Genomic DNA, 16342 nt, shown 5'->3' on the forward strand with positions numbered 1-16342 from the left:
GTGCACCATAGACCCCAGGCCACATTAAAGCTCCATGGCATGTGCCTTGTCTAAAACACACACAGTTTGGCACATAAAACAATAGAGAGCCAATACAATCAGTCAGAAATCTGAACTGAAGACATAACTGTAGACAAGTAGAGGTCAGTGATTGTTTTGTGCACCGATTTAATTGATATATAATGAAAAGCTAACTAATAATTGTGCTCATTTTTTAATTTATCAATATTTTGGTGCTAGTTTCATTCCATAATTCTTCAAATGCTTTTTAATCTGTAATGTTTGTAGTTATGAGTATAAGGCTGTTTCTGTAAGAATGGTTCATTTAATAAGCAAGTGCATTTTACTTTGTATACACTTACTATTACAGGAAAAGAGGAGAAAGTAACTAACCACAAACAACGAGCTCTTGAAGAAGAAGTAGTAACGCCACAGTAAGTAAGACAGAGCTTCACTGTTGCTCACTGTTGCTTGTGCCATCACACTGGTAGACCAGCGTGCCAACAAATCATTAATGGTATCCATAGTGGGCTTTAAATTGCAGGTGACTCTTGGTGGGTTATAAGGCACTACAGTCCCATTGATTCAGCTCCAAAGTAAGCAATATAGCCATGTCAAATTAAATAGGAGTTGTGAAAATGTGGGTACTTTGATATAGTAGCAAGCTAAGCATCATATAATGTGAGGAGGTCCCCAACATTTATACTTCCGATAGCAGCTTTTAAATAGTATTGGCTGAGTATGTGTTGATTCCTTGGATTATTGTATGTACATGTTGTTAATTTCAGCAGCACCGGGAAATGTGAGTGTATATATAATGTAGTGTGTGCTTACTTTAAAAAAAAATAAATATTCAAATATATATCATATATTAAAGATGATGTTTTGCATAGACTGAACATTAATTGCTCTCTCTAATATGTTGGCGACCTTAGGATGTACTATTACGTCCTATAAAACAAGCCCTAGAGGAGCAAGGATGTAATAGCATGTCCTAAAGTTCAGGGCGAGATCAGGGTCACATTCAACAGCCTGGGGGGGTCTCCTCTGTCAGCAGACGTTTGTGCTTTCTCTTGAAACAACATTGAAAATAAAAAGGTCCCCAGAGTGTCTAGTCTGCTAACTAATGGCAGGCAATGAAGTAAGGACCAAACTGTGTTTCTCCGTCTTCACAAAATATAAAAAAAATAAAATAAAATATATAAAAAAAAAATAAAAAATGAAATAAAGTTCATAAATAATTGGGTATCATAAGGGCTACCATTCAGTTCCAAGAAAGATCCCTGAGATATGAAAAGGCATCTCCAGTCAAAAAGTCATTTTTTTTAATTAAATGAAAAAATATTAAAATTAAAAACGTAAAAAATGTACAGAATGTAAAAATCGGTGCCCGCACACCTCTTACCCTCCCACTAGAAATATACATTAAAATTAAACCCTTCTTTGTCCCCAACCAATAGTTCAGTAGTAAAAATAATGTATGTAAGGATGCATGTGGGATATTATTTTACTCAGGGGATGTTACTGGGCATAATTCAGGGGTATTTTTTTTATCAGTGGCATCTAATTTGTAAAATAAATTGTGCCCTTTTTTGACATATTCAAAAGTGTGAATGAGGCAAGATTTGACCTGATAAGAATTATTTATGAGAAGAGGTTTGAAATCCAGCAGGTGGAACAGTACCTTTAAGCATGCCATTCATTTTGCTTTTAAAGAAAAGGGTACACAAAATCATTTTAGTACAAGGTGGACAAGCAACCGATTGCTAATTAAGGAATTAATATGTCAAATGTGTTTCATGTAAAAGGCTAGGTAGATGCCTTGGATTTTCATTTGTATAGAATTTTGGTTCATTGCCACTTGTCAGGTCCAAGCTTTTTCAATAATAATGGGACCTTCGGCTGCTGCTTTCCACTCATCCCCGGTTGTTTCTGACCGTCTGATCCTGTGGTGTCAGAGCCTGCTTTTTTGGTAACTCACCACTCAAGATACCATTTGATACTATTTTGTATATTACATTTGTGACGGAAGCCTCCATCACTGGGACCACTGGAGAAGCCTGATTGCCAGTCTCCTCCCTATTGACTATGGGCCCTGGGTTTGTAAAGGCTTCTGTGGCTACCCCCAGCAGTATCATCTCATCACTGGCTGAGGGGATTATCTCCAGCAGACAGCCAGGATCTGCCACCAGGGAGTGACCACCATTGTTTCAGTTTAATGTTGTATAAATCAGTCTCCCCCCTATTGTATTGTTAATCCTGTTACTGCCCCCGTTGTCTCTGAGAGGCAGATTAAGGGGGCGGTTTGTGTCCCAATATCTTGTTTTATGTTAATGTGTGTTTTGCTGGATATATCCAGCCCTGTGTGTCTAAAATAAATCAGTCTTCGTTTGGTTTTACCCTACACTGAGTCTCGGCTAGTGACTGGGGAACCGGGGAAAGTGTGTTGTCCCAGGCTAAGGGAGCACAAGACAGCGGAGGCAGTCGGTCGGACGAGCCAGCTCCGTGACATTGGTGGCAGCGGTGGGATTTCTTCTTAGTCTGAGGGACACTTACTTTCTACCGGGATTGACCGACAGGACGGCAGACTTCGGTCGCCTTGGCAAGGACATGGATGTGGTATCCGAATTCCAGGGACTGCTGCGGGTCATCCTCTCCTGCTACACCACTGCTTTGCCTACAGAACAATACCAGAAACTGAGGCAAGTGGTTCGACGGTCAGTATGGCAGAGGGCTGTTATACGCCGGGGTCAGTGTCTTCCAAGCTCCGAACAAAAGATTAGAGACCAGCGGGAACTACGGATGTCTTTCCTGGGACAGCAACCCCAGGAGCAATGGGTATCCGAATTGGACAAGCTGGTCCAACAGGAGGTAGAGCTGGAAGATCACTATAGGGCTCTGCAGTGGTATACAGAGCAAGCATATTGGGGAACTGCGAAAGATTGTTCTCCAGAGGGCTATGACTTTGGTGGCCCTGCCCCTGGATTATTATGGGATAGTCTTCAGGAGGATCCGGACTTCGGCAGCACAGCGGAGTGGCGGATTGAGGACATCCGGGATTTCAGGGAGTGGGACCTCCCAGATGCACTAGGACTTAAAGGTGATTTAGACTTTTTAATTACGCAGGAATGGGAACTGGAGAAGGCGTATAAAAAACTGTTTGACCGCGTTCAACAGAATGCCCCGGTGTCCAGGGATTGTGTGGATTTTGTGGATGTGATTGAGTGGTCAGCTGAGGGTGTTGACCCAGGCGGGGTGGATGGGACTGCGGTCTCCACCCCTGAGTCACAGGGATACTGGGCAGCTAATCCAGATCCGATACTGGAGCTGTGCGACTGTGCTCCACAACCAGATCCAGAGATTGTGGATCTAACTGATTTTACATCTGAGGATGTTTACCCAAGAGGGGTGGATAACACTGCAGTCTCCACACCGGGGGCCTCAGAATGCTGGGCAGTCTGCCCAGATCTCTTAGTCCCAGCTGAAGAGCTGGCAACAGGGCAGAGCGCTGCTGGCTTCTGCCCCACACCTGCAATGACTACAGGGATCCAGGGAGATGTGGCAGCCGGCCCTTCTCCCCAGCGGCAGCTCACATGTCCGGGAGCGGAGGAACTTGTTTTTCCTCCCCAGCGGCAGTGGGAGGAACCGAGAGATGTGACAGCCGGTCCATCTTCCCAGCGGCAGCTCACATGTCCGGGAGCAGAGGAACCGGCCCTCCCTCCCCAGCGGCAGGCCGACCCACAAGATTCCCTAACCCTAGCTGAAGTGCTGGCAACCAGGCAGAGCATCGCTGGCCTCTGCCCAGCACCTACCAAAGCTGCAGGAGTTCAGGGAGATACAGCGGCCGACCCGCCCCCCCAGCAGCAGAACCTAATTCCAGGACCGGATCAACCGGAACTCCCTCCTCAATGGCAACAGGAGCACCAGGGAGGGGATGCAGGCGGCATCACTCCCCAGCGGTACCCGGGAGATGGCGCAGCCGGCCCATCTCCCCAGCAGCAGCAGGAGCACCAATTTTGGGAGGGCATTAATGGGCCAAATAAACTGACTGACTACGGAGTCAACCCGTTTGGGGTCTCATCCTATGTCAGTCCAATTCGAAGGGGGGAGAATTGTGACGGAAGCCTCCATCACTGGGACCACTGGAGAAGCCTGATTGCCAGTCTCCTCCCTATTGATTATGGGCCCTGGGTTTGTAAAGGCTTCTGTGGCTACCCCCAGCAGTATCATCTCATCACTGGCTGAGGGGATTATCTCCAGCAGACAGCCAGGATCTGCCACCAGGGAGTGACCACCATTGTTTCAGTTTAATGTTGTATAAATCAGTCTCCCCCCTATTGTATTGTTAATCCCGTTACTGCCCCCGTTGTCTCTGAGAGGCAGATTAAGGGGGCGGTTTGTGTCCCAATATCTTGTTTTATGTTAATGTGTGTTTTGCTGGATATATCCAGCCCTGTGTGTCTAAAATAAATCAGTCTTCGTTTGGTTTTACCCTACACTGAGTCTCGGCTAGTGACTGGGGAACCGGGGAAAGTGTGTTGTCCCAGGCTAAGGGAGCACAAGACAGCGGAGGCAGTCGGTCGGACGAGCCAGCTCCGTGACAACATTCTTTTGGTGAACTTGCTGGGTTAAATCACCTTTTGTAATGGTGAAACAATATGAATTTGCCACATTCCCACGAAGGCAATGACAAATGGCAAATAATATCTTAACAGCAATCTTTTTCAGCATAATTATGAAATGTGCTATGTCCAGCTGCCTCATTAATGTGTGTTGTATTTTATCTATCTATCTATTTATCTATCCATTCATCCATCCATCCCGTGTCTGTCTATCCAGGCAGCCATCAATTTATCCATCCATCCATCTATCCCATCAGGTTTCTGTCTATCCATTCATCCATCCATCCATCCCATCAGGCAGCCATCCACTGTGTGGTAGTAACAAATAAACATTTAAGGTCCTGCCGGTACATTCTTGTTGTGTTTCGACTTTAGTGGTGATATGAGTGTCTCTGGTCCACTCCTCCTGTATTGTAACTTAGTTTCTGTAATACAGCTATAGCTAGAAATCAGAGGTATTTTTGGTAGGAAGAAACCACCCTAGGGGAAATTTTGTTGTTGTCTTTCAGTTCCTTTCTGTTGAGTCAGTAGTATAGATGACAAAAATTCCTTTTAAAATATAAATACTTCCTCTCTTGAATGCCTTCAGATGGTGGTTCTCAGAAATCATTCAAGTCTCACAAGAATCTCCTGTTATTATATAACAAAAGAAACATGATTACATTTGGACTTCCCCAAACCGGATATGACATAAGAACAATTATACAGTAGCTGATTAATAAATGTTAAATGATGTTAAATGATGGTAGTGCGAAATGCTACATTTGGAATAATCATCTGGAACAATAATGTGACATAAGGCGAGGGCATGATATGTTAGAAATCTTTGTTGTCATAATTCCTTTTTCTTATAATCATCATGTAAGGATTAATGCTTAAAATATAAAATGAAAGTTCTGATTTTGAAAGTATATAACTTCTTTATTTAGATTGCAGAATTCCATGAAGCAGGTGCAGGAAGAAGATGAGGAGGAAGGAGACATTCGACAAATAAAGCAGGTCAACATTTATTTAAAGTAACAAAATAGAAATGTGAAAATGGCTACATTTCCCATGGACATATAAGGGGACATTTGTTTACAGGAGAAAATATTATTTTAGTTATGATGTAACAGAAATACAAACTGAGTACTTGTTAACGTTTACTGTATCTATAAAACATATGTTTGACTTCATGTTTAGAAGTATTTAGTAACACATTAATGAATCTTATGGTTTGTTTTTTTCTTTTAATAGGATTATGAGGAACAGGCAGATAAAAAGGACAGAATTATCAAGAAACTCCAAGATCAAATCAAAGCTCTTACCAAGTCTATTGAAACAGGTATATAGCATGCAGATGGTTATTGTTATTTGATGTATTTAAAGCAACACATACTTATAATTAATACTCACTGAACGGCACATGTTTCTAAACACATCTCTTATATAAATACAAATCTTAAAAGGCAACCTATTTTTACACAGATAATCAAGTGGGCATCTCAACTGTTTCTAAGGAATACCTGGGGATGCTGGAATTCATACCAGAAGATGAGCCAAAACTCATTAGCAATCTCATTTTAGGTAAGTTTGTAAGAATATTATTTGTCTTTCGTTAAGATTAGATGTGTGTCTGTAGAGTAAATCACAGTATGTGATCATCACTCTGAAATCGCACACCTTTTATTCATATGAGTTAAGATTATGAATTTGTAAACCGCAAGTATGATTTTGTGGCCTTAACTACTTTCCAGTTAATATAACAGATTGAACAAGCTGTTCCATCCTCAGAGAGGTATTCTTTTAAACCAAATATTATTGCGTCATCGTAAAGTATCATCAAATAACAAGGTGTCAGACCACCACAGTGCACAAAAAGACAGAAGAACCACAGCATGGTACTAAAATTAAATTCTCCTATATCCTGAACTAGCAGGTGCACGGTCTAATATTTTGAGAAGAAAACAAAAAGGAAAAGTCCAAGAAAAAGAGAAATTGCAAACAAAAGGAAGACAAACGTTTGTTCAAGAAAATAAATGAGGAAGCTAAAAACCAGATTAAATGAACATGCTTCCACATCAAAATAATAGGAAACTCCTATTAGGAAGTTATATTACCTACTTAGGAAATTATATTGATATTGCATAAAAAAAATCCTATCTTGCGCAATGCACACCTTAGGTTCCCCAACCCTAGTAAATATGCCACCTCTCAGACATTATATATTTAATGGGTTTGGCCAGCATCTACACCTTTCAACATATTGAGATGGTTTTGTCCAGGTGGACATACAAACAGATCAAACGATAAGACATCTCTTCATAAAACCTGTACTGAACTATTACATGTTCCAGTGAGGGATGGGATGGATTCTTCCTCTTTCTGGCTATACAGGTCAGGACTGCTGGAAATATATGCATTATTCGTTTTCTAGTGTTTGATCGAATGCCTGGGTAGGGGGCATTCATAAATGTAATTCGGTGAGATTGTTCCAGCTCCAACCCTAACCCGTTGTTATGATACGATAAAGCCCAGATCCCGCTGGCGTCACACCCTCTACAGCATGTACATGATTCTGTACTTTGGGAACATTTTGGCCAGCCTGGCTGGGACAAGGTACCATCTATACAGCACCTTGTGCAATTATTCTGTATGGTGTAGACAATGTGACTTGGCTCCCAAAAGAGCGATGCCCTTCTGGGAGTGAAAAAGTTCTACCTATGTCTTCCACGTGCCTCCATGAACCCCATTCTGCAGTCAGTCAGAGAGGACAGCAATAACAGGCTGAGATGCCCCTCTCCATGTAAGCATGTAAGCAAACACGGGTAATATGATCCTCCCCAGAGATATAGTCAGCTAAATATAGTGCGATAGTTTGATGTAAGCATAAGGTTCAGGACTCGAAATATTAAAGCTGTCTTTTAAAAAGTTGCTACTACTCTCCTATGCGCTCTCCAATCCAGTTGGCCAGCCATAAATCCGGTATAGAAAAGGACAACACCAATAGTGGTGAGGCAAGAGGAAACTTGGGGCATGTGGTAACCATAATAACTGTGGAGTTGTGTCTTTGTGTATAACGAGATTCTCCTGATCTGACCATGCCATACAGCCCCTGAGGGCATGTGACATAATGTCCTTTTGTAACATAGGTGCCTTAATACAGTGGGTATCCCCAAGCCCCAGAGCTTAACCGGCACCTGTAGGTATTAGAACGTGATTCTAGGTCATTTGACATTCCAAATAAACTTCTTGAAAAAGGTTGGATTTCTTGTAACACTTTACACTAACCCAAATATACTGACTATAATACTACAGGCATGCATTATATGTATTGTAATGCTGATATCAGCCAGTGTTTTTAATATACATAAATATAGATGTCCTTTTCTAATTGAGACAGATCTCAAACCACGTGGTGTTGTAGTTAATATGATCCCCGGTCTCCCAGCTCACATCATGTTCATGTGTGTGAGATATACTGATTACATTAATGAAGCGGACAGGATCAAGTCTCTGATGAATGCAACCATCAACGGCATTAAGCAAGTCATTAAGGTGAGATCCATAACTGTAAACATGAATGTAGTTTATACAAATTTGAGAGAAAATAAAAAAACAATACCTTTTTGTTGTGACGAAGTGTAATTACCAATTGGGTTATATTAGAATTCATACTGGTTACTTCTGATTTGGAATAGTAGTGCATTTCATAGTAGATTGTTTTGTTCTTATCTAGGATCACGCAGAGGACTTTGAAATGCTCTCATTCTGGCTGTCAAATGTTCATCATTTTCTCAACTGTTTAAAACAATACAGTGGTGAAGAGGTATGTCCACCCTGCCTTCTGCGCGAATATAATGTTAGAATGCATTGCAGGTTATGTATAAAAAGAGATTTTACTTCAACCAATGGAATGGTCATGGTAATTGCTATGGTGGTGTCACCACTTTTCAAACTTTGCACTAGAATCACTCCTTTATGTTTTGATTGATGAGCAGGGCACTCTCCGGAACAACGCACTTGTGTCCTCTCAACCAGAAACGTTTAAGTTTTCGGTTAGATATACACCCGTCTCTGCCCCATGGGGCCTTCTGAAGCACTTAAGGATTACAAAAAAAATCAGTTGTCCATTTCTTCATTCATTTAATAGTCTATTAAGAATTCTGCAACGAAAGAGCAATTTGTTCTGAAATGAATATATATATATATATATATATATATATATATATATATATATATAGCTGTGTGAGAGCTGTATTTACTAACAGCCACTAACTACTTTGTCACATCTGTCACTTCTAGGAATTCGCAAAGTATAACCTGCCACTACAAAATAAAAACTGTTTGAAGAATTTTGACCTGTCTGAGTATAGACAGATCATAAGTGACTTGGCCATTAGGATATACCATCAGTTTATCACTGTTATGGAAAACAACATTCAGCCAATGATCGGTAAGAGAACTTTTATTACCTTATTTAGGAATGAAGGAAGAGTCTGTCAATGAATGTCCATTAGTAACATTTCCATCACAGCAGAATGTAAATATTTGCATCATTAGTTAGTAAATATCATATATTGAAAGACCTTGTCTGTTTACTGATCAAGAAATACCAAACCCAGGAGAAGGCAGGCACAATTGTTTTAGGTTTAATGTATAATTAAGCTAATAAATTGACTTTATGGCATCACGTACACATTTGTCTCAAAGAACAAACAACAGTATTTGATTTTTTACTTTAAAATGTGTTTTGTTTTAGTGCCCGGGATGTTGGAACATGAGAGCCTCCATGGAATTTCAGTTGCCAAACCTACTGGGTTTCGTAAACGTTCCTCCAGTATAGATGATACAGACACGTATACAATGACTTCAATCCTTCAGCAACTCAGTTACTTTTATACCACTATGTGTCAGCATGGCATGGACTCTGAACTGCTGAAGCAGGCCGTCAAGCAGCTATTCTATCTGATCTCAAGCGTCACGCTGAATAGCCTTTTCTTACGCAAAGACATGTGTTCTTGCAGGAAAGGAATGCAGATAAGGTAGAGCTATTATTAGTGATGGGGTTTTAGGATCTAATCATCCCCAACAAGTTCAGATTTCATAGTCCATATCATATAGTTATGGTTTAATTGTCTGGTAGATGCTTTGATTTACACACATCTTATGCTATGTTTATTAGGCAGGATTTGCTTGTAAACAAAGAGAATCCGGTGTGTCGTATGGTGTTTTAGTGAACTCTTAGTGTACCTCAGGTGTTCCATGTTAATAGGCAACTTGGTTCACAATATGCAGGGTTCATCCTCACTCACTTAGATCCATATTGTGAGAGCTCCTTCGTACTGTTAATTCAGTGTATGAGCACACTAATGAAGGAATATCTATTTTTGTACCCTGTATTAAGGCCATTACGACATGATCTAAAAACACCTTTACATTTATCAAGTACAATTTAGTAAATTTTAACTATTAACAGTACATTTTAAGTTCTTGCCATCAAACGCGTTATACTGGTATATGCGCTAATATAGTTTCACATCCCTTGAAATACTTGTCTCTTGGGCCCTGTTCTAATTTATAAATAATAAAAAAGCAAGTTAGGATTATTTTAAAAATATAAACAAGGAAGACCATTGGGAAATGTAGTGTGCAGAGCAATACAGTGCTATGAGATGAGTACTAATCATTTCATTAGCTTTGTGGCAGGCATGTTCACTATTATTATTATTTATTATTTATATAGCGCCATCAAATTCCGTAGCGCTGTACAATGGGTGGACAGGACATAACAAGTAGTATGTAACATAACTCAAACAAGCTTACAATCTATTAAAACATAGTATAAGCTGCTGAACCATTTAAAATGTGTTAACATCACATATAGCGGGTTATTTATCCTGTGGTGATTAATATAAAGTATATTTAGGTGACTGCTCTATTTTAACATGTTTCCATAAGTCATGTCTGCCCCCTATGTTTAGATGTAATATCAGCTACTTGGAGGAATGGCTGCAAGGCAAGAATCTGCAAGGAAGTACAGCGAAGGAGACCCTTGAACCTCTCTCCCAGGCCGCATGGCTGCTGCAGGTGAAGAAGATCAAAGATGAAGATGCCAAGGAGATATGTGAACGCTGTACTACCCTCTCACCTATGCAGGTAATATTTTTTATCACTGCTTATAAAGTCATTCAGTTTGATTTTCATTTCACCAATCACCGCTGAGCAGATCCATTTTACGCCAGTGTGTAATAGTTCACTTTGTGACTACCTGCTTTATTTATGATTCATGTGCAGATTGTGAAGATTCTGAACTCTTACACTCCTATTGATGACTTTGAGAAGCGAGTAACACCATCTTTTGTGCGCAAGGTTCAGGTAATTTGTACAGTTAATACTAATTTTTCTTGATTTCTAATATTATTAGTATTGTCCTCCAGCAGTTTTGCACAGTTGTTATATATTTTTCATTTGTTTTAATAAACTATATTTTCTTTGTTTTTTAAAAAAAATAGTTAACAAGTATACTGTACTACTTATGTATTTATTTTTTTTCATCTCGCAAAGTGCAGGTGTAGCAGGCGTTACTAAAATTGTTGGTGCATCACAACATGCAAAATAGTTATCCATTCTCCTTTCTCTGCAACAGACCACAGCTTTGCTAATGCAGAACTAATTCATTGTTAAGACAAATGGAACAGGTTTTAAAACTTTAATGAATGGCGATACTTATTGTTATATACACACACTGTTAATAGAAATGATATCTTTTTAATGCTCTTTCAGTCAATGCTCAGCAATCGAGAGGATGGTTCACAGTTAATGCTGGACAGCAAATACCTCTTCCAAGTGACATTCCCATTCAGCCCATCTCCACATGCGCTGGAAATTATCCAAATTCCCAGCAGCCTGAAACTTGGCTTCCTTACGAGAATCTAGGATTAAAAAAAGACTCCACGTGATCTAATGACAAAGCAACGTGAAGGACTCTTAAAGGAACGATATCCCTTGGTGAATGTATTGCTAATTTTGGATGTCAGTAAATGATGTGTCCACATTTTGAATGTGACACAAAGAAACATTTTCTCAGTTTCTCTGAGAAAGGAACCAATGCAAAGTGTCAAAGAGACGATTTCACAGCGAAACAACCCCTGTGATGAGCGAAACCAGAGATTTCCCAGTGAACAGTAACCCTTTGTTATACCCTTGGGATGTACTGCCCTAATAAACCCTGTATAGCTACATTCATCTATTAAAAGAACATCGAAGCTCACGAATATATGAGAACAAAATGTTCCTAGCATTTTATTGAACCTAAGCAATAACATTTATAGAGCAATGAACAGTAAATTATACTGTTTGTTCTAATTATTTTATATATACACTCTTTGAGGAGAAATTTCCTTAACTGAGAGAAGGGCTACAAACTCCACCGTTATCCTGCTAAAATCAAGTCACCGACTAGGAGTTTTCATAATTCTTTCACCCCTTAGCTCCCTGAAGGACATCAGACCACCAGGCTGCAACCCAACCACTCCAATGCTGCTTCCCTTAGGAATAGGGATGCCAATATTTATTGAGATGGACTGCCAGTTTAGAGATGACCGATATGATGCAAGAACGTTCCAGGCACAGGTGTCTCAACTACAGTGCAATAGCAAACATGTTTATAACACTGGAAGTTTTTAGCTTTATAAGAGTTAAGTTAATAAGCAGAACTGCGAGCTCGTCTGCTCTTGTTCCAAAAATACCCAACATTGTTTAATTTAACCTTGTTACTTTTTTTATACTTATTTTAATTTGTTATTGTGATTCTTTGCTAGGATGTATTAAATCAATATCAGCGTGTCTGTTTTAGTGACTGCTACATTTATGTAAAACACAGAAATGAACATTTCTATATTTATTGCCAGAAATTACTAAAAGCAATGCATTTGTTAGTATTCTGGGGGAAAAAAGAATAACGTTTGATGTGGAATGTCATGTCAGGAACAATTTTTATAGCCTATGATTTCTATATAGATATAATGTGGTTTTAATCAAGATTTTGATACTGTCATTTGTTAAGATGTTTTATTAGAAATAAAAGCCAAAACAATAAGTTTACTGAAATTATTCACCATGAACTGTTTTTATATACAGAATGCTTGATATATATATATATATATATATATATATATATATATATATATATATATATATATATATTTGTATATACAGCATATATAATGTGAAATGAGTGTACATTTGGGATGGATGTAGATGTTGATGAAAGATAAAAGATAGTTAAGCATATACATTTATTTTACAAGGGATTATAAAGATTCACTCGTATTTATTCCCTTTTTTTACAATACTGGAATACAGATTATGTGAAAAGAACAAAAAACTCCAGACTTCTTGGGTTTCATGATAAACTGAAAGTAGGTAAAAAAGGGAACTTCCACCATTACAGCTAAACTAAACAGATAACTAAATTAATTTATTTAAACTACCTATAGCTAAAAATCTCAGTGTAATTGTTTTGGAGATATTTGGTTGAAGATTGTGGGTCTGTTTTAGATTTTTGACGGATCAATGGAACTTCCTGTTATCTCAGCCCTTCCCTCCCCCACCCTTACAAAGGCTGCTAGAATAATCATCCAAATCCTCTGAACAAGAAGTTAAGATGGCTGCTCCCATTAGCATATACATAGTACTAATTATCAATGTATATATTGCTTTTCTATCACATTGAAACATCATTACACTGACTTTTTTACTATATTAAATTGCAAATATATGTTAAAATGGCTGGTCTATTATTATTAATTATTGTTTTATATAGCGCCGTTAAATTCTGTAGCGCTGTACAATGGTTTAAACTCTTATTATACCCCAACTTGAATTTTACGCACAAAATTATGCACTATTTGGCACTCACGGTTAATCATTGATTATACAATTAATTTCACTGGGTTTGGCACTTTTTAGCTCTGCCTTATGGAGCGTATCCTAACCTTTGGCTTCATATACATGATAACATTTGGATTGTTTCCTCGCCCCACTGGTGGAGGTGAAACCCTCACTGGCTCCTAATTACCTTTAGAATTAAAGTTAAAATCCTGGTTCTAACATATAAGGTCCTCCATACATTTCTGCCCTCATAAGCAAATACTCTCCTACTCCATCCCTACGTTCTTCCCATGTGCTAAGGCTCTCCTCCTCACTCATCACCTCTTCCTTTTCCCATCTACAAGATTTCACTCAGGCTGCCCCATATCTTTGGGATCTACTTCCACTGAACCTTCAGCATTCATCCTCCCTCCCAACATTCAAGAAACATCTCAAAATCCACTTCTTCAGAGAAGCCGCACCATCTTAGCTGCTAGAACTTCCCTGTCACTGATACATCCACCACACTACCTCTCACCCTTTCCCTGTGCTTTATGTTTGTCCTCACCCCATTCCCTCAAGATTGTAAGCTTGCGAGCAGGGCTCTCTCCACCTAATGTATTGGTTTGTCTTAGTCTGTCAATTCTCAAGGTCATACCACTTGAAAATATGTATTGTATTAAGCGCTGCGTAAACTGTTAGCGCTATATAAATAAAAGATAATAATAATAATAATAATAATTAGCTCTAACTAGGATAGATCTGCATTATTACGAAAAATAATATAATAATAGAGATCTATTGGAAAAATGCATACTGTAAGATGCATATTCTTTAGTACTATATATAATACGTGGCCCAATCATGTCTAAAATGCATTTCATTGTTCTAGGGTCATTTATTCCGGTTTTGTTCCACTTTTTTCCACTTAAATAAATGTTAAATGGTTCTTAAGGAATAAGCATTCAGTACTTGACATTGTGATAAAGGAGTGGTCTCTTAAAGACACTGGAAGTTTAATACCTCTCTAAGTAGATTACCAGCATAAAGGCTGTTATTGGCGTTCTATTTCCAGAGAGCTGTCCCCGAGCCATCGTTCCACACTGTGATGTAAGTATGAATACATACCTTTATTACAATACATGGTTTGATCCTATGCTGGTCATGCTATCCAGCGCAAGAAATGTACGTTTTACTTGTGTGCCTTTATAGATATACTGTATGTTTAAATAAATGTGAGTATTGAGTGTGCGGGACACATTTACATTGAATGAATATATTTGCTGCAGTTAAACCATAGTTTTATTTATTAAATGCATTTTGATCTTCGATATACAAAGAAATACAGAAACCTTGTGCATGTGAATTCATCAACATTTGTTTGATAAACTTGGGCTTTAAAATGCCTTTGTTCCTGACTATACAAGGTGATGTAGCTGAAATCAACCTGATCTTCTGCTCTCCATAATGGAGCCGTTCTGCTAATTAATGTACGTGTGACATGAAAAAGAAAAAAAAGAGAAAAGAAAAAAACATTATTGAACTTCCTTACTGAATTATTGTCTCATGTTTTATTAACATGTTCGGAGTCCCTTTAATATTATGTATCGATTTCCATTTTAAAATACTTTTCAATCTTACTGTCCATTGAGAGCACTTTCTGGAAGCACAGCTTTTCCAAATGTTAGATTCAAAAGGGACCATGACCATGAGATAACAGAAGCAACAGAGATACTGGTATGGGAGGAAGGCTGACGTCCATATCAGATGGAGAACAACTGTACATAGTTCACTTAACCACAGGCATTTTCAAATGCACAACATTTCAATGCACTAAAACATCACAAGGATTGTATTCTATTCCACAACTTGCATTTGGTAATTTTTGTGTAGGGTTTTACTTTAATTTAAAGTACTGTTTGAAAGCCTTCCTAGCTTGTACATGTATTGAATGGGAACTTTCGCTGTTAACAGCTTTTTGTATAACCAAATTAATTCAGCAAAACTTCTTATAACTTGCATTTTTGTTTGCCAATTGTGTCATTTTTTTGGAACAATTTAGTTAAAAAGTTGGCGGCTGAGCTCAATGTCAGCCTGTGGCAAAGCCAGCATTATCTGATTAATTTCCCGGCCTGACGTTATCGCCCTCCAGTTCCCCCACCCTTATAAAGGCTGCCCGAACCATTCAACAACCAGCCACTAAACAATAGGTGAGGCATAATATAATGGAGTGGAATAATAATCCAAATCACGAGAACAGCGAGTTAAGATGGTTCTGCTTTAAACAAGTGTTAGTAAGTCTGTACGTGGAAAAAAGAATGAACATCAAAAACTGTTCTTTACCAAGATGCCGCCTCCAGCATAGCCAAAGCCATTTGTGAGCAAAACTGCTTATGACAAGCTCGGTGAGATTTCTGGGTCTGTACCCTCTCCGATGTAAAAGAAGGAAGCGATACTGCTCGAAGCTTTAAATCTTATCTTTATTGAGAAAATGTAGGTGTACAGCCAACTTCATGATCTTTATGCTGATAAGAAGCATAGAATGTTCTGCGTCATCACAAAACATAAATTTACAGAATATTATTTAAGAATGAAACTAAAGCAATTATGTGTTAAATTTGTTTGTTGTAATAATAATCAAGTTATTTTTCCCGCTACACAAATAAAACATCTCTATTACGATTTACAAATAAAGCTTTATATAGTCTCTTGAACCCAAGCAGTAGGGATTATATACAAGCAGCTTATGGAGTCCCATCAGCATTACAGCCTATCACGCCGGAGCCCTCAGCCGCTTTAGGAATAGATGACAATGGTAGGGGTCTAATTCTCGCTTTCTCTCTTCCAGCTGAATTTAATCATCCAAG

General features: G+C 38.7%; 1 protein-coding gene across 1 annotated transcript in view; it reads left to right on the forward strand.

Annotated features, from left to right (window-relative positions):
* LOC149297802 (unconventional myosin-Vc-like) overlaps window positions 1-11540 on the forward strand; it is a 50723-nt gene extending 39183 nt beyond the window's left edge. Inside the window, exons 31-41 of the mRNA XM_089488238.1 lie at window positions 371-434; window positions 5552-5621; window positions 5859-5946; window positions 6090-6188; window positions 8005-8159; window positions 8341-8430; window positions 8907-9057; window positions 9364-9646; window positions 10586-10760; window positions 10899-10979; window positions 11388-11540. Coding sequence (XP_089344364.1) covers window positions 371-434; window positions 5552-5621; window positions 5859-5946; window positions 6090-6188; window positions 8005-8159; window positions 8341-8430; window positions 8907-9057; window positions 9364-9646; window positions 10586-10760; window positions 10899-10979; window positions 11388-11540 — 1409 coding nt within the window. The remainder of the gene's footprint in view (window positions 1-370; window positions 435-5551; window positions 5622-5858; window positions 5947-6089; window positions 6189-8004; window positions 8160-8340; window positions 8431-8906; window positions 9058-9363; window positions 9647-10585; window positions 10761-10898; window positions 10980-11387) is intronic.
* Window positions 11541-16342: the final 4802 nt, after the last annotated feature.

Source organism: Sceloporus occidentalis, unplaced genomic scaffold, assembly GCF_023333645.1.
Source record: "Sceloporus occidentalis isolate IW3139 unplaced genomic scaffold, rSceOcc1.0.p SCAF_37, whole genome shotgun sequence".
In the NCBI taxonomy this organism is placed as follows: Eukaryota; Metazoa; Chordata; class Lepidosauria; order Squamata; family Phrynosomatidae; genus Sceloporus; species Sceloporus occidentalis.